General features: G+C 45.5%; 2 protein-coding genes across 2 annotated transcripts; one reads left to right on the top strand and one right to left on the bottom strand.

Annotated features, from left to right (window-relative positions):
• Positions 1-294: 294 nt before the first annotated feature.
• ERICH6 (glutamate-rich 6) lies at positions 295-9,356 on the top strand. Its single transcript, XM_010283556.1, is given in 12 exon segments — positions 295-373; positions 2,566-2,625; positions 2,628-2,701; positions 2,703-2,831; positions 4,059-4,160; positions 4,238-4,395; positions 5,394-5,461; positions 6,333-6,490; positions 6,638-6,723; positions 7,951-8,103; positions 8,384-8,615; positions 9,093-9,356. Coding segments are annotated over 12 exon segments (1,563 nt in total).
• Positions 9,357-10,596: 1,240 nt separating this feature from the next.
• On the bottom strand, positions 10,597-17,885 carry LOC104615470 (selenoprotein T). Its single transcript, XM_010283555.1, has 5 exons — positions 17,774-17,885; positions 16,532-16,658; positions 14,931-15,018; positions 13,278-13,429; positions 10,597-11,408 (listed from the first exon to the last, which is right to left on the bottom strand). Exons 1-4 carry the CDS (start codon positions 17,845-17,847, stop codon positions 13,305-13,307), a joined length of 414 nt encoding a protein of 137 aa, XP_010281857.1. The 5' UTR covers positions 17,848-17,885; the 3' UTR covers positions 10,597-11,408; positions 13,278-13,304.
• Between the last annotated feature and the right edge of the window lie 229 nt (positions 17,886-18,114).

The following is an 18,114-nucleotide window of genomic DNA, read 5'->3' as shown; positions in this document are numbered from 1 at the left end:
CCGGTCCCCCGAAAGCTCGCAGGCAGGAAAGCGGTGGCGAAGCCGAGGGCTGGGCTGCGGCCCGTCGGCCCGAGCGGTGCCTCTTGACCCTCGGCCACAGCTGCAGAACTGCAGCTATGACCCACCTGTGATATAAAGTGTTTGGATTGTTAATTAAATACATTTGGAAAAGTCTCCTTCGTTAGTGTAATCATCAAGGGCAACTGCTTTGAAGTCGTTGTGTGTGACTGATAGGTGGGTTTGTGTCTTAAATTAAGGGAAATGGAAGCATCGGGCAGTGTCGAACCCGTCGCAATGCAGCAGCTGTCAGGAATTTCAGTGTCGGTGCAGACAGAAGGTAGCTGGCTTCATGAACATGCCTACGGAAAATCAAGTAAGAAACAGCCTTCTTCAAGAAGGAGGTTGCTCATTTGTCTTTCACTCAAGCTGCCTCGTACCCCAGTGTCTTTCGTAGAAGACGCATAGCTTTGCGATTTCCCAGAGATCCTTTTGCAAAGTGGTGGCAGACTCGGGAGCAGGAATCCCCCTCAGCAGTCCCCTCGTTAACCTCTCTGCAGAGCCACCTCTAAATGAACCTCTGGGCCCCCGTTAAGTGTGCAGGAACGCTCTGCCAGCCAGCAGGCGTAGAAGTGCTCAGCAGATGGCAGAAGTGGCGTATTGTATTCCCGTGAGAGCTGCTGGCAAAGCCTCTAAGGCAAGCTGAAAATATATCATTTTTCCTCCTCTTGCTCTGCTGAGTCATCCCAGCACGTGACCAAGTAACCAGCTCCTGCGCTTGCCCGCTGAGGTACAGCAGAGTACCGGAGCACACAGCATATTAGTGGTAGTTGCTGCCTGATCCCATCCCTCTTGGGCACCACATTGAACAGCCTTTGGGCTTTGTTTTCAATGCCAGGCAGCTTTCCTCTGTCAGAGAACGTCTCCCGCATCTCATGTGCCTCTGAGAGCAGGAGGAGTGACCAGGGACACAAAACACAGCACACCAGCTGAAAGTACTGGGGAAAGCTGTGTGCAGATCCATCCCAATAGAAAGGGGACATGCACAGCCCACGACAGAGAAACATTGCTCTCTTCTAGCCCTTGGAGGACGTTTGTTTGGAAATGTGCTGTGAATGTGTTTTCAGGAGAAAAATGTTATAGGCTTTGTACTTTGAGTGGAGCTTCACAAGTCCTTGGGATCACTGTCACTGTAGCGATCAAAGTACAGAATAACCAAACTTGTGCCAGTGGTAAATCATCTACCTGGGTTTGGAAGCAGCAGCGGTAGGTAGAGATGATACAGAAGCTGCAAAGCCCATTACAGAGGGCAGAGTACGAATGTGGAGCGTCTGTCCTCGCAGAGCCCTGCGCCCCGGGTACCAGGCATCCCTGCGTCCCTCAGTGCCATGGTGCAGCCAGAGCCGTGCCCCGGCTGCGCAGCTCCACTGAAGCACTTTGCACTCCCTGAAGTCACTTCTTCTCAGGTGGGGTTTATGGTCGGTTACTCTCTGTGACACAGCTTGATTGCAGAGGGTGATAACTACTCCTCTTTGGACTGCAATTTAAAAAAACAAAGTTCAAGCAAACCAGCAGCCACATCATTCAGCCTTCTAAAAGTATTAGCGACTCCCATAGCATTGCCTTCTGCTCTTCCTCCTTCCAGGCGCATTCCCAAGCTGTGGTTCCCACTGCAGGCCCAGGAGCTGGGTGTTGGCCCAGGGCTGTTGTGATTTTTACCCCATCCTTTTTAAATACACATTCTGATTTTTTCATACTTTCTAAAGAGAAGGACTTGTAAAGGATTTGGTATTTCAGCCTGCCTAGAGTTTCATCTGGCTGAGTGTTTTCTGGAAAGCAGGAGCAGCTTACCTAGAAGGGCAAGACAAATTGGGTGGCAACAAGGGGAACTGACTTTCAAGATTAAAAGAACTAGGAATGTGTTTAGTTTGCCTGAAGGGGAGGCTACAGCAGCTGGCATACTGGCCATGTCGATGTTCAAAGAGAAGGTGATGCATATGGGACAGCACACAGTTGTGCACCTGAGGCGGCTGGACGTCAGTAGCACCGGCCACTGAGAGGGAACCTGGGGCTGCTGAGGACAGTGATAGACACACGCTCATCTGAGATGTTTCCTGTCACCCCAAAGGCCAAAAAACCCTTCGTTGCACTCAGGCAGCATGGACCGCATTTGGAAAAAGAGAAAAAACTTCAATCGACCCTACAGCTCTTTCTTCTTAGGCTGGAAATGGTCTAGAGGATAATGCAATATTAGAGTAGTGCTACAAGTCACTGACCCCAAGCAACAGGCCGTCTCCATGACTTCAGTGGGACAATTCTGTAAAGCCCTGATCCAATGTCAATGCCCAGTTCCAGCCCCTCAGGCATTTGGGAAGGGTCACACACAGAATCAGAGCTGCCCTTCTGAAAGCATAGGACCATGTCTGGCAAGGTCTCGGGCAGCTGATGTGGCTGGTGAGAAAAGGCTGGCGTGCTGAAAAAGGAACAAAACAAATGTGTCTAGAAGATAAGCTTTCTGAGAACACAGCACCGCTGTTCAGTTATTCTCAGTATTGCTGTTGCTTGCAGCCCTGTCAGAAGAGTTCAGCAGCTTAGAGGTTTTGTGCGACATGGAGGTAAGGACTCACCCAGGTTGTATATATACATTTTATGCCTCATGGTTTTACCCTGGAACAAAGATATGATTCCACATTGCTTTTGGTATTTTCCACTTTGAGTTTAAAGAAGACTTTGTGAGGCTGTTCAAGAAATCGCTGCGCACGCTCCCTTCTGTTGGCCTGCCTACCCTTCTGGCCTACAGACCTGAATCGTCACGAGAAAACATACAGATTGAGGTGAGTCCATGGTGGGTGTTCCCTACTGTGTGGGGTTTCTTGTTTATTTTAATTCCTATGATTCCCATGTAGGAAAAATAAAAGCAACACCTTTTGCCAAGCCAGTCCAGGAGTTCCTTTATGAAAGGGTTTTTCTTCTGTGAGGCTGTTGAAACGATGTTTGTTGTGGACACCTAAACAGTAAGAGGCTGTGCAACTCCTCTCTCCACTGCTGCAGCCTATGTTGATAATTTCCTAGCCAAAGATTTTTCCCTTCGGCTAAAACAGAGATACAAAATTTATATAAATACTGGGTATACAGTCGAAGAATACAAGCAGGGTGCAGAGTTCCCCATAACCCTTAGCAGAGCAAAGTCATCAGAGAGTTAATCCTAGGCATGAGGTGGGGAGCAAGGGAATTTCCAGGAACTACGCTCCAGAGAAGCCAAGTATTTAAAATTAATCTGTTCAGAACAGGGTTTGAATGAGAGTGCTAAACACATAGTCTAGTAAATGAAGTGTAAGTGAAGCGCAGCAGCTAAGCGGCCCGGAGCAAGCACCCTACACCCCCTGCTGCTGCCGCGGGATGGCTGCTGTCCTTCCGAGGAGCGCTGAGCTGGGTGTGCTCCCTTGGGAGCGGAGGCATTAGGCACGAACTTCAGCAGCATGCTCTCGGCAGCTGCATCTTCTATAACTCAGTTTCAAAATGTGTTTTAAAAAAATAGATATTTCTTTCAGAATATCTAGTACCCATCCTCAAAATATATCCTGCAGCAGCCCTGATTTGCGTCTGGTCAAATATGCTCAGCTCTTTTGTCAACAAAACTGCTGGTGGTTCCTCATTAAATTCCCCACAGATTTACCTGTGATCAACAGTGCAACGATCAGGGAGCTTTTTCTCTCCAAAGCCCCAAGCAATGTATTTGAAAGGGTTAATGCATCAGCGTATTCAACTATAGCGTTCTGTATGCTCTGAAGCTTTCCCTTGGAAGGAATGGGTCTCATAAATACTACTACAGTCATTCAATTTCTCTGAGGGTTTTTATTTATTTACTACAGATCAGATTTTCTTTTTGGTGGTTTCCTGAACCTAGTATCTTGAGTTGAATGGTTCTAAGATATCACAGACACAGATCTGTTTTTCTGCATTTTGAGCAGAACTCTCTTTCCCCAAGATAAAATGAGGATTTGTGCACTGAAACTGTATTTCCATCCTCCCCGTGTTCTCTCTTCCCACCTCCACTTCAGACAGAGGAGGACTCTGCTCCGAGGTGTGAGTACTGTGGCAGCTTGCTGAAGCAGTTCCCTTCCTTGGAAGACGTTTGCTCACCACCACAGGATTACGAATCAGTAAGCTGGTGGGAAAGATTAGCAGAGGTTTGCTGTGGAAAGGCCCGCCCTTGTGGCACTGCTCTTCTGCCTTCCAGAAATTCTGCTGTGAGCGTAATCGAGACCTCTACGAGTTCATCGTAAATGAGAGGAAGACCCACGAAGGCTCCCGGAGTGTTCCCATTGCTGTCGGCTCCCATGAATCCCATGGCACCGAAGCTGACAGACTGCTGTCAAAGGAGAGAGCGTACCAGAGGTACTGGGAAACGACTACAGGGAGGACTGGGGATCAGGTCTGTATAAGGAACAGCAGGCGACTCCAGAGGGAAAAGAAGCATTAAGAAAGTGCAGCTGCAGCAAGAGGGAATGACAGAAGAAAAAATTTGCTTTAGGCAACACAGGTTCATATTCTGTCTGGACCCTCTTGGCTTTTCTCTTATCAGGCTGTATGAGAAGGTGGCAAGGTATGTGGTAAGTAAAGCATTAATTCTACTGCTGACCGATGATGACAAATTGTGTTTGGTAGAGCCAAAAACATAATTGCAGCTGTGGGAGTGATAATATTTAGGTCTAGCTTTTACCTCAGGTGCTGAAACAAAGCTTGAATTTGTATTTCTCTATTTTGATGCATAAACTGTGACATGCATTTGGATTCCAATTTCCACGGTCACGAGAACTCTGCAAGTTTGACTTCTGATGGGCTGTTTAGCAGGAGGCCCAAAGCTTATACAAACATCTAAGCCTATGGAATAGGCTTAAAGGAAAGTAAATCAGCATACCTGGAAGTAAACTGCTCCTTTTCTTGAAGATCCTTTGCAGCTTCATGGTGCGAGTACCTCATATTATGTACAGAGCATAAACAGAAGTCATTGTCAGACACTGTCAAATTTAGAGGAGCTAGATAAGAAGAATAGTGAAAATACTCTTGGAGATTACCTGTTTTCTTGATCTTGTGGGCATCTTTTATGTAAAATCTTGATACAAAATCCATTACGATGTTTAGTTCTGCTATCGGTAGAGCTGATCCCATTGCAATCGCAGAGTCTGTTCACTGAAATCTCTGCATGGAAGCAATTCCTTCTTGCTGAGGTATTATTATTTTGGTGATATTCCATTGCCTCTGTTATTTGCAATTATGCAAGTGGAGAGAAAAACAGGTTCAGAAACTTGTGTTCCCATGGCAAGGATATCCAGTACTTCTAGCTTTCCAAACGGGATATACGAGATGTCCATCTGAACGCTTTCATTTTCCAGGCAGCAGGAGAGACAAATGGCCAGACAGTTAGCTTTCCTGGCAGCACAGCCGACGAGCGCAGCTGAATGTGAGTTTGCATTTCCTTATGTGTTTATTTGTCCATTTATTACAACAATGAATTCAGTGGAATTGCTTGTCTCCAATGCTCTCTAATTGCGCAGGAGGATTTATACAGTGACATGCTAGTTCAGTGTCAAGTGTGCAGTCACGTTAAATTAGATACTGCCATATTAAATAATCCCTCACATGAAAAACCAAAAGCAATTACATTCCCATTGCACAGAAAGGATCTCCTTGCTGTGACTTTCAGTATTCATATCTGAACATTTCAGCTGAGATACACACAAATTGACTTTAGAGAATAAGAAGCTGGCAAAGCCAAGCCCTTGGAAGGTAGGAACTGCCAGAATTAGGCTGATCTACGTTTTGCCTAATCAGGGGAATACTCCACTAATTCCTAGCCCAGGCCATGGATGACTGAGCAGCCCCTTGGATGTATACAACATCAAAGACATTTAGACTAGGAACAGATGAACTAGATTTACAATATGGGCATAATTTCACAGAGGATGGCAGGGCACCGAGACTTTTGCAGCACCAAGGATTTCAGACCATGTGTCCTCCAGAGCATGAAGCTCTGAATGCTATCCAAAAAAGTAATTCTTTACTCACACAGATGTGTATATATGCATAGTTAAAAAAACTACATCTTTTTTCGTAATCCTGTTCTCTGAAATAATAGCTGAACAGTTTGGACCGTCCGTGTTAGATAGAAAATACCCTGAGACAGACTCCAGGATGAGCGAGGAATTTCGGGCAATTTCAGACAGAAATGTCCACTCCCCCAAGTTACAGCCTCCCGGCAGAGGTGCCAGGCAGCCCCAACACCGGCGCCGCCGGCCCTACCCGACGCACACAACCCCCCCTTTGCTCTCCAGGTTCAAATCAAGCTGGCACGATTTCCTACCGGCTTTCTCAGGAGCCCCCGTCGCCAGAGGGCCGGACGCTGGTGCCTGGTGCGGGAGCAGCAAAGCCCCCGGAGGAGCCCATCTCCCTCGGCGTCACCTGCTGCGATTTCGCCCTTGTGGGTGGGAAGGCAAGTAGCTGCTGCCTGATGGCGACGGGCTGCCCCTCCGCTGCGTCCGCAGCCCGGAGCGGCTGGAGCCTGGCACCTGCCTGCCTTCACAGGGCAGCCGGTGCAGCACTGCTCTCATCCATTTTATGCTTTCTTTTCAAATCTTAGGTAGTGAAGCATGGATTGTTGGAAAAATACTACAAAGATGGAGGGAAATTCCTTACCATGCTTCCAGATGGAACAGCACAGTTGTTGTATCCTTCACGGGGTTCATTTGCCTGCATTAGTCCAGGGGTTGTAACTGTAATTTTAAGCGTGTCCTAGTCTGATTTAACAGCAAATAACCTGGGACATTACTCATGCTCGCTTTCACAGGCTGGAAAAAAGCAGTAGTGAAACCACTTACATAGCTCTTGGTCTGAAGTTTTTCAGATCGGCCAGTAACTTTGATGAAGGATGGGTGCTTTTGTCTAATGCCCAGCTTAAGAAGTGCACTGGCCCAGGGTTCAGACCCACTCCCGAGCTCTGGCCACCCATGGAAGGGCAATGCTGGCCGAGTGGTCCCTGCAGTGTGGGCTCCAAAACCGCTCAGCCCCGTCATTCCCCCAGGGACAAACACACACGTTTCCCACCGGCACCACACTGACAGGAGTACGTAAGTAAGTGGTGCAAAGACAAACTGAAATTACCAGTGTAACTAAGGGTACGGTTTGAAGAAATAAAAATGTGGCAGTTTCACCAAAGGACCCCATAGCTTTCAGGCTGCCTTTGCCATTATTTAGGCCATAAGATTTTAAGCCACCCACATTATTTTTCCTTACTGTGGCTGACTTCTTTCTGAGCCAGGGGCGTATGAAAGTGTACCTGAGCTCTGCCACCAAAGCCAATGGGCTTGAGACTGCTCTGCCCTCCAGGCTGCCTTCATCCCAACGATGCTGCCGGTTGCGGCGGTGGCAAATGGCAAAGTGCCATAAACGCGTCTGCTCACAGCAGCAAGCCTTGCTGGAGGGAAACCCGTGAGACACAAAAAACCTGTTGTTTGGGTACATTCAAGTCAGGTTTCTGGGGCAAGGGCCTTTTTCCCCCTGGTTTGTTGTTTTCCCTGGACAATAATACCTGCCCTCGTTTTCTCTACTGTCATCCTTCGCGAGGCTTGTACTTTCAATTGTAAGCATTGCCCAAGAATGTGTCTTTAAAATAAGCTTGCTAAGCGGTTCTGCCTGGGTTATTGGCTAGAAAACAACAAAAATGTGTTCTGTATCTCTAACTGCTCTTTTTTCAGTGCATACAGAATACTTCAGTGTAGGCGAAAAGCACCGGCAGCGTCCCAGGTCACACTGGCAGCACACCACCATTCTGTGTTTAACACAGTGATCTGGGCAACATGTCAATTTTTATACTCCAAAGTAGCATTCTGAAATATTTAGTATGTAATAATTGACCAACCAGACAGAGGTTATGAACACCTTATTTGATGACAGCTATCCATCTGGAAACCTGGCAATCATTGTCGCACGAGAGAAAAAACAGCTTATTTGCATAGTACAGGAAGACAAGCCAAACAACGCTGAAATACAAGCTGTATTTAAGTCCAACGGCAGAAGTACTTGCTATTATCCGAATGGAGCTGTGTGGTACGTTCAAGTTGGTGAGAGCAGTTTTGCTCTCCACTGTGAATTTAAACTTCAAAGGTCATAAAGGGTATTTTCAATAGCATTCAAAAATTAGAAGACAAATATAGCAGCTTGTGGTCCCTGCTTCGAGTGCCTCCCAGAGGGGCAAGGCTACCCCAGCTGTGTCTTGGGAGGCAGGGGTTAGACCCTGAACTAGCTGCGCCTCAGTCCCATCCCTCTGGGGAACGAGGGACACCAGCTGTGGGAGCTGGAGTTGAGCTTTGCATTTCCTCTCTCTTAGGATAAACATGAACATTCAGGGCGGGCAGTATTTGGACCAAGCAGGCAGCAGGGTAAGAAGGTGGATATGGCCCAACAGCATTATGTCATCTGGACCCCAGGTCCCGCTGAGCCCCATCTTCATCTCCTTGAACCAGCATGTGGGGGTCAGGATCCTGGGCCAGGACAAGATCACCGTTTCCTTCCTCGCCATGGGGCAACAGGCGAAATTCAACGTGGGAACCAAAGTGCGGGTATTTCTCAAGCGCACAGGCAGCTCCACACAAAGCCGCTCCCCACAGTGGGAGCAAGGCGGCCAGGGAAGCTCCCATCGGTGGGGATGCACGCTCATCCCATGGTGGGAGCTCCCCATGTTACCCCATGGTCATGCCCCCCGGAACGGCAAACATTGGAGGTGTATCCATGCTCAGTCCCATGCAGATGGGGGGCTTGCCAGCCCTACCAGCCCTTGGCTCTCTGCAAGGGCCTGCAGAGTGCAGGAAGCACTCCGGGGCAGGTCCCCGGTGTCCCTGGCTGTGTCCCCGAGGGTCACCCTGGCTCTGCCACAGGGAGGAGAGCCACGATCCATGTGGGCAGGCTGCATGGCAGCTCCCTTCCTCCATGGGCTTCTACCACTGGGGCAAGTTTGTCTGCTGGGGCAAGACCAAAGCCGCGGAGCCCCATCCCGCGCTGCTGTGGCTCTGCTGACACCATTCGCCTCCACTCCCCAGGTCAGTGACGTCAGTCGGCTGCCTCCCCCTGTCCAGCTGGGTGAAGACGAGCTCCTGCTGCTTGCCTTCAGGGTGAGGATTCTGCGGCTCTTCGACAGACTGCGTGAATGCTTAAACTTTCCTTCTAATGAGCAATGGAACAAAATTAAGCCTCCAGCATACCTTATCACACAGACTTTAAAGATCTTACAGCTTTGTACAACTTCTGACATAAGCGATGAGCTACGCAGCTCTGTCAGGGCGATAGTAAATGCTCAAATCTGACCAGCACGTGTGGTATGTGAAGGCACAATGAGCCAGAGATGCTCCCTGACGCTGCAGCACCTGCACACACGCAGCGAGGTTTCGCCTGCAGCCCCGCGCTGCCGTGGTGCCAATCAAAGGGCAGCCCGTTCTGCACAGCCCCTCTCCCGGGGCCATCCCATCCCAGGGGGGTCTCCTGTGGGGCAGGGATTACCAGAGCACATTTTCTTGTCGGCCCACACTGAAGTGCATCTTGGCCATGGAGGCACGAAGAGCGGCTTTGCTTGGGGGAGAGTAAATCCATGCTTGATGTTGGCGCGTTGCTCCTGAGCAACCTCCCTCCTTTCCCGGCAGAAACCAGCCCAGGCTGACCAGTCACTTCAGCACGTGAATGGGACACATAGAAGGACACAGAGCACAGCCAAGTCACAGCCTGTGACAGGTATATGGGGAGGGGTGCTTGCTCAGAAGTCGCCCGCACAGGCACCGCTCTGCGCAGCCAGCACTTCTGCCAAGGACATGGCACCAGCAGGATGCCGAGACTTCCCTGGTGCAAGCGCTGGATGGCAGCTCAGCCTGCTGCAGGTACAAGACACAGCGGTTCCCCACATGGAGAGAGGGACAGACACCCACACTGGTCCAGAGCAATCAAAGGTCACCATGTTGGGGACGTTTGTATGGATGCCGGGGACAGAAGGCTGTCAATGTGGACAGCAGAGAGCATGGACCAGCCGCGGCCTCTTGGCAGCATCTCATAGACAGCTGATGCAGCGGGAAGGCCGTGCTGCACCGGGCGCCCTGCATGGCCCTCCCGCTGCGGGCCCAGCGGCCGTGGGAGCAGCACAGGCAGAGGCATGGAGGGGGCACGCACCCCTCAGGAACTGGGTGCCTCAGGCTGGGCCCCACCCCAGCTCCCAACAGTTTGGACACTCAGGGCAGGGGCTTCACCCAGCCCTTCATCCTGCACCCGAGCAGCTCTGCGAGGAGCGGTGCTGAAGTGGAACCGCAGACCAAGGGCTGCGGCCACTGGCAGCTCACAGCGGCTCCCGAGGCCAACCTGAGGAAAGCTCCCAGCCCCGGCAGGAGAACAGCATTTGAGACTTGACTTCAACCCAGGTGGGCTCCCGCATGCACTGGCACCTGAACTCTAATCGCAGATGAATTTTGGCAGGCGCGCGACAGGAAAGACAAAGCTCTGCATGTTCCTTCCAGAACATGGAGATTGTTAGGGGCTTAGACAAGACAAAACACAAGATTAATGACTTTGGAAAGTAGGCTTTTTATGCATTTTTTCAATTGCAATTCTAAGAATATCCATCAGTGACTCAAACAAGGTACTTCGCACAGTAAATGAGGACTCTTTAAATTAACTTTCTTGGTTTCCATTTAGGACAGTAGAAAGGCCCAGCTTTTCCTCTCTTCAGAATGGTCAAGGAAAAACCTCCTGAGCTGGCCAACACAATTTAAAAAGCAGTTGATCTTAATCTTTACTGAAGTCACAAAATGATGTAACTACTCTGCATATAATTTTGTTTATATAATTTAGTATATAATGCACTGTTCAACTCTGCCATATATTTTGAAAAATATACAAACCTGCTTTTACCACATTAGAGAGATTTGCTAGACAGCTGTCAATTACTTAACAGTTTAGGACAGTATCAGACACTCCTATAACTTCATTTTAAACTACAAAAAGAACATAAATTCATATAAAATACAACAGATTAAACAAACTTTTTTTCCGAGGAAAAAATCAGGTATCAACTCAATCTGCCATTGTGTGAAACATGAATATAAAATAAGTTACAATTAGTAATGCCTGCATTGTTGAGCTATGAACTGGTCGAATGAAATCTTAAAAAAAACTATACAGTATTATTGCACTCCATGACTGTGCAGTATTATCTGGAAACAAGCCAGCACTGAAAGGCATCTTTCATTAAGTTTTTTTTTCAGGAGGCACAACGTGGCTGCGAGAGAAGCATCCAGTCTGTACTAACAGTGTGCTGTCTTCAGTACAGGCCTTCATGGGTCTGAGCCGCGCTGCCTTTGGAAATCACCACTTAATGCCTGGAAACGGAGACACACGGGTTACAGTCGGCAACCACTCCTGCGCTAGACGAGCAAACCACCTTCAGCACTGTCTGAACAAAGAGCCGAGGCACGTTCTGTCGGCGACGCAGAACAGCAGGCTACGTACACTTTGCATCATAAACCCTGAATTACAAGCACCGCCTCTTGGGAGGTCGTAACTCATGGCAAGAAAGCGCTGTTGTTATTTCCTTCTGGGCGTCTGTCTACAAGGTTACCATCAGAACGACATTACACTAAATGAATTTAGATGAGACATTAAACCACAAAATCCCTAAGCCTCTCTATCAGACTCTCCTAACCTGTAGTGTCACTTCCTGCATGGATGGAAATAAAACTGAATTGGGCTTTTTGTTGCTCTTTTTCCTAAACTCATATCCCATTAAATAAAATTCTGCATAAGAACAGCCTTAGCATGCTTTGTAAACTTAAAAGTGACATCAATCTACTCTGCAACAAATACTGCCCAAGACCCTCCAAATCCATACATACAGGGATACTGGGCTTCAGCAAGCCCATCGGAAAAGTACAGGGAAATAACAAACTTTTTAATGCTAAATAACAGTTTTAAAATACAAGACAATGTATTTCATGATTAAGATGACTTTCACTAAACTACTAGGACAAACCAGACTTAACTGAACAAACAGGATGTGCCTGCAGGAATCAAAAGTCAACTGTTTCTCATATTCCCTGCACGAGGACGTCAAGGGAGCAATCTCTCTGAATTGCTCTCCCCACTTCAGGACACAAGAGTGTTGGTGGAGGGAGAGATCGATAGGGCAAAAAAGCAGGGTTCGACGTCTGAGCTCTGAAGCAGTGAGAAACAGCAGAGAGCCTTGGTTACAAAGCATGGTTTCCTTCAAGGAGTGAGACCACCTGCAGTGATTTGATAGAGCTTAGCTTTCTCTGAACAAACACCTCCACATGCTACGTTCGTGCTTACGAAAATACGAGTTTGCAGAAGCCGAATCATACCAGAGAGCTCCAAAGGACATGTGCGCACGTGTTTGAACAGAGCGAGGTCATTAACTGCTACAGCTGGGACCAACTGATCAGTTTAAGGTGGCAAGACAAGTTGCAAGATCTCATTGATAGAAATGGGAGCACAGGGTCTGCCACTTGAGTGGGGCGTCTGCTGGCAAGGTAATGCCAATAAACCAGTCTCTCAAACCAAAGCATTCTTGTGCCAAAAACTGCACCGCAGCTAATCAACACTTCACTTAAGCGGTGTACTAAGTGTCGACTGACTGACAATATTTGCACCAAGGTTGTCTTTCTGTAGCGCACCAATGTTCCTATGAAAAATCATAAGCTAAATGTTTTGAAAGCCGCAAGCGATGCGGGAACATGGAATTGGTTTGTCATAAAATATAAAAGCATGGATGTGAACCCTCTGCTCCTAACAGTCAAGGAATATTTGCAAAAGGTTAAAACAGTATAACACACAGATGGGAGCAAGGACATGTTCTACTGTCTAGGGTCATGCAATTCAATTAGGTTACAAGTTATAGGGAAATCCTTTGCAAATAGGCTGTTTTAAGGCACATAATGCAGCATTTTCTGATTTCTGCAATAATACAGTTCACTAACTTAAGGCCACCCGCACACAATTTTTTCCTGCCCAAAGGAGTGCCCGCTTCCAGTTTTGAAACAGGCAGAGCAAAGCCCAAACCAAAACCTCCCACTGAAACAGTATCTGTAAAATCATACAGTCAATTTACTGGAAGTCACTAGAGCTGGTTCACCACGTAAACACTTCTAAATGAACAAGATATGGCTACACTGTTCAATCTGCAACATGCTGTCCTTTACATCTGAGTCAACAGATGATTGAAGAAGACTTACAAGAAGTTTCAGTGCTGATAGATGGGGCTATGATCGATGATGAGGCATTGACTCCATGTGCACATTGAGCTTCATTTCATTATCAAGAATTTGTACAAGCTGCTGCATGGAAGGAAGGTGGCCAGACTCTAGCTTAGACCACACTGGAACATCTACCACAAAACACAGGGAAGGGAAAAAAGCACCATTACATTGACAAAGTCAGAAAACACGCAGGGCTAGTTTAAACACAAAAATTAAAAGATCCAAGAAGCTATGCCAGTTGGTACTATTTTATATTGAGAGAAATATCTGGAACAATGATACTTCAAACCTCTGGCTATACTAAAATCCAGTCCAACTGAGAGAATAAAGAATCTAATGCTTCCATTTAGAAGTACATCATATGGATTAGAGGTTCAAAATATCCATTGACAGAATGTCTAAAAATAGGTTAGTGAGTGGCAGAAGAGCATACTGAGTTTTTAAACTATCGCTAAATCTTTGACACTGGTGGGTCTCACTAGTCTTCATCTCACTTCTGCCTAGCATCTAAGGCTGACCCTTGAAACTTCTGCTTACCAAGATCTGGCTTGGAAGGTTCCCCTCAAAGTAGCAGCAACCACTATTTTTCCCCCCCGCCGGAAATATAAAAGGCAGCACAGCCCATAAATACTTTAGGGTAAACACAACGCTCATTTCTGATGGTGACAAATACTTAACTCCCTCAAGTATCCCTGACCACTATAGCACTTCATGAACCCACACTGAAAAATACAATTGCTGTCATCTGCATGAAACAAAACCCAGACCGGAACCACACTGTCCCAAAACACAAACCAGAAACTCAGAGAGACCAGTTGTGACTGTTCATCCCTAGGAAGGCTCTGCTGACAGTTCTAATCTGAGATTTAGGACTAGAATTGCATTGAGTTCAACTACTTTGATGCAATACAGTCAGTCTGTAAAAGGTTCTGCAGTAAATGACTTGACTTAAAAACTACTGTATTGAAATGCATCCTGCACAATCATAAATTAAGACTGTAAAGCACAGAGCTAGATTACATACTGGTATCCAGAGCTTGAAAAATCCTGTATTCCCTCAATCTTACATAATCTTTAAAACCATGAAATTATTTGAAGGCAGAAGATGCTTTAACCTAAAAAAAAAAAAAAATCAGTATTGCTGCCCACTGGTACGAAAAATCTGGGAACAGCAATGGATTCAATAGGATTCCAAGGCTAAACCACATTATAAAACAGGATAGAGAAAGCATCTAATTAACCAGAGTTAATTAGAGAGTTAACTAGAGCTTCCCTAGTTGATGATTTCTAACTTAATGCACACTACATGCAAAGAAAGAACATAATACAGTTACTCCAAGTGACAAAGCATTCCTCTAAATAAGTTTTTACAGTTATTTTAAAATATACGTGAAATAAAATATGACATCTGTATAAACTGCTTTAGAAGACATCTATGATTTTCATCACTGATTACGATATATAACATCTCGAGTTTCAAAATGAACAGCAATTACGACATACCATCCCATTCTGAAACACACATTTCCCAACATCATCCCTCACTCTCCCAACACAACAGCTCTCACAAATCTGTGCGTACACATGCAACGCAATGCGACTCCCTTAAACAGAAAGTTCTCTGCTCACCATTCAAAGTTATTTCAAATGCACCTGTTGACATACACTGGTTCTCAATCATGTTGCTCAGGAAGAAGACCATCATACAAGCATAAACCTAGAAGAGAACAGAGAGAATCCCAGGTACTTCAGCCATGTGAGCCAGGGCTTATTTTATTCACTCTTGGTAAGTGCTGGAAGTTTACAGGTGTCTTTGAATTCCGGTCTGCAATTTATTAAGTAATTTTCCAACTGCACAGATATCTTCCTTCCATCCTCTTTTTAAAAAGACTGCACACGTTGCCTTCCCTAGACAGGTATCAAAACAGTTCTGAAACCACCCAACTCACAACCCTGATTCAAATGAAGTTAAGTCTTTGTGCTCCTTTCCTCCACAAATCTACGCGCATCTTAACAGCCAGCTTCCAGAAGTACCCGGCTGCGATGGCACTTGCAGGATGACAGGGGAACACCACTGCTCCCACATATTGCCTGTCATCGTCAGAGTAACGCGGCAGATCAAAGAACCACAGGCCTAGACACAAACAGCAGGGCAAGTCAAATTGCGTTTGTTCACAAGAACTGTTAACCCTCCAGCATTTCTTCAAGCTAATCATCTGGAATTTTCTGTGTGTGCTGGTGCCTCAGGATGAAATGATGCAATCTTCAGCAACACGGTTATCTCCCTCCATCGCCAGCACCTTGATAATTCTACTTCCACGCACAAGGGCACATTCACACAGGTTACTGCAATACCAAAGAATTTAGCATGGGACACAGTTGTTTACAACATCACAGATCACAGACGTACTGCAGCCAGCCTAGCTCGGTAGCTTATTTGGCCCATTTAATTAAACAGGATATATTACAGCTTCTGTACATTCAAACTGACTGGTGACAGAGACGCACTGCACTGGGCAGCTCAGTTTGAGGATCTGTGCACCAACAAAACATATAAAAGTTAATAAATTTATAAAAGTTATAAATTGCTTTTGTTTAGTAGAATAAATCTGTAAAGAGGTTACTATAAATCAGACTACAGCAACATTAATCTGTTAGCATCATCAGTACTGACTCACAGGGATATTCATCCCATGAGGCACAGTCTGTCATGCCCAAGTATGTTCTGCAAAAACACCCACAAAATTTCAACTTGAGTTTTCTAACCACGATCTAACTGCATGCCTAATCTATTAGAAGTCTGATTAAAGCAACAACTGTAAAATAGTTATGAGGCAATAGCAAAGGGAAGCTGTACTTTTAACACTGGTGATACTGACTTGAAACTCTACTCTCGAGTCCTAAAAAAATAAAAAAAAAAAATTAAATCTTTCATCATCTTTGTCAGTAACATTAAGCTCAACTGTCCCTCTGCGGCATCATTGGCTTGGAAAAAGAGACGCTGAGAATCAAATCTGGGTCTGCCAAAAACATGAAGCACTACTATGAAGAATAATTAATGCTATTGTAAAATTCTCAAGTATATTTAGTTATAGAGGCCTAAAGGTTCTGTTAAGGCTGCAGTGTATGAAAGTTTAATCACTAAGAATTGTAAAGTAGTCCCAGAGCACTCTCACGAAGTCATTCTAAAACTGCTTTTTCGAAATAAAAGAAGAAAGTATGCTGTTTACCTTGTTTTCTTGGCCCCACTGCCAGATGCTTGGAGCTTGCATGCCAAAGAAAGCAAATGGATCCTTGCCAACGATTATTAAGCCTATTAATACTAGTTTGAAGACAGACAGGAAGGATGCTATGTGCCTATCAAAACACAACACATAAAAGTGGCTTAGAAGGTTCACAGTTACTACTTCACCACTATACACCACTATATAGCTATAATTCACCCAAATAGAATATTTGATAGTGTACAATCAAGTGTTTCAGAGGAAATACAAAACTTTTCAAGTAAGTTTATTTAGCTGTAAAAAAAATTCCTCAAAAAAGCAACACACACAAACAAAAATATGCATCCTCAGAAAGATACCACTCTTGTACACATGCATACAGATTTTTTTTTTTCTCTAAACAGACCTCAAATAGAAATTTGCTTTCAACTTATACATGTCTAAGCTGGGTAATACATTCCATTTCTTAAGGAATTTGTTTCATGTTATAGAGACACATTTAATTGACATGCACTACTTCTTTGTAAAGCATTTCCCCAGCAGTTGCACAAACACCTAGTTTTTTGGTAAGAATTAAACCTACAGCCAGAGAGCAAATTAGCACTGAGGTATTCAATCTTGTAGCACTCTTACTCTTACAATTATTACAGTAATTAGGTCAAGAAATGATTCAGAAGCCATCACAGTAACTACGGCATCACTCTCTAGCATGTACACAATGTTTTAAGTAACAGGAATAACACCGTTTTAATTTTGTATTTTTCCAATTTCTTTGGGCTTCTGCCCCCAGACTGTAGTTAAGGACATCCTGGTGGTCTCTCTGATGAGGTTAGCTCTCCCCTGACTTAGATGTTAAAAATTAACTCTTCCCAACCTTAACGTATTACAGGGATTTGTCACTAAGTGCATAAGCCTGAGCAACAAAGGTGAATTTATGTCCTAATACATCATGAAGAAAAGTTGGAAAAAATTCACTGTGAAAAAAGGTTAATTCTATAATTTACTTTAGATTGGAACATGACAGGACCCCATCATACAGCTATAGCCAGATGGTAACTGTATGGAAAACTAAGGTGGCTACCTGGAAGGGAGAAGATAACTGAGCTTGTAAGTAATCCTAATGGAAAGAAAAACCCTTAAGTTTCCATTTTCAATAGTATTTAAGTGTAAATGCACATGCTCACCACTTGCCATGCTAAGCCTACATACTGGGAAAAAGACAATGAGTATTGCTAGTCATTTGCTTACCTATATATAGGTTGAGGAAGGTAGTTCTCCCCTTCAATTCGGATGTCTGGGTACCGCTGGCTAATCACCCGCATGTACTCCTCAAACACCCGCCTGTACCCTCAGGAGACACTAAATGCAGACGGAGATTGTCACCAAAACTGGAATGCTATATGTTAAAGTTGCTGCTAAACTGGCAACACCAGTACCCACACTGTCCATAATCTGTTCAGTTTAAAATAAAACTAAAATTCCTCAAGCCAAAGAAGAAAACTGATACGCAACTAACTTACACATGAAAACATCCTGACAGCTGGCTAGGCACTTGCTTTTACACAAGTTTGTTTGCACATACTAGCGCA

Source organism: Phaethon lepturus, unplaced genomic scaffold (assembly GCF_000687285.1).
Source record: "Phaethon lepturus isolate BGI_N335 unplaced genomic scaffold, ASM68728v1 Scaffold57863, whole genome shotgun sequence".
Taxonomy (NCBI): domain Eukaryota; kingdom Metazoa; phylum Chordata; class Aves; order Phaethontiformes; family Phaethontidae; genus Phaethon; species Phaethon lepturus.
This window is presented reverse-complemented; position numbering and strand designations above follow the sequence as displayed.

Coding starts and splice junctions, on each gene's coding strand:
- LOC104615470 (XM_010283555.1), bottom strand. CDS start 17,847: ATGCGGGTGATTAGCCAGCGGTACCCAGACATCCGAATTGAAGGGGAG. Junction 15,019..16,531: donor AGTGGGGCCAAGAAAACAAG/GTAAACAGCATA, acceptor GTTCTCTTCTAG/GTTTATGCTTGTATGATGGT. Junction 13,430..14,930: donor ATTTGAAATAACTTTGAATG/GTGAGCAGAGAA, acceptor GTTTTGTGGTAG/ATGTTCCAGTGTGGTCTAAG.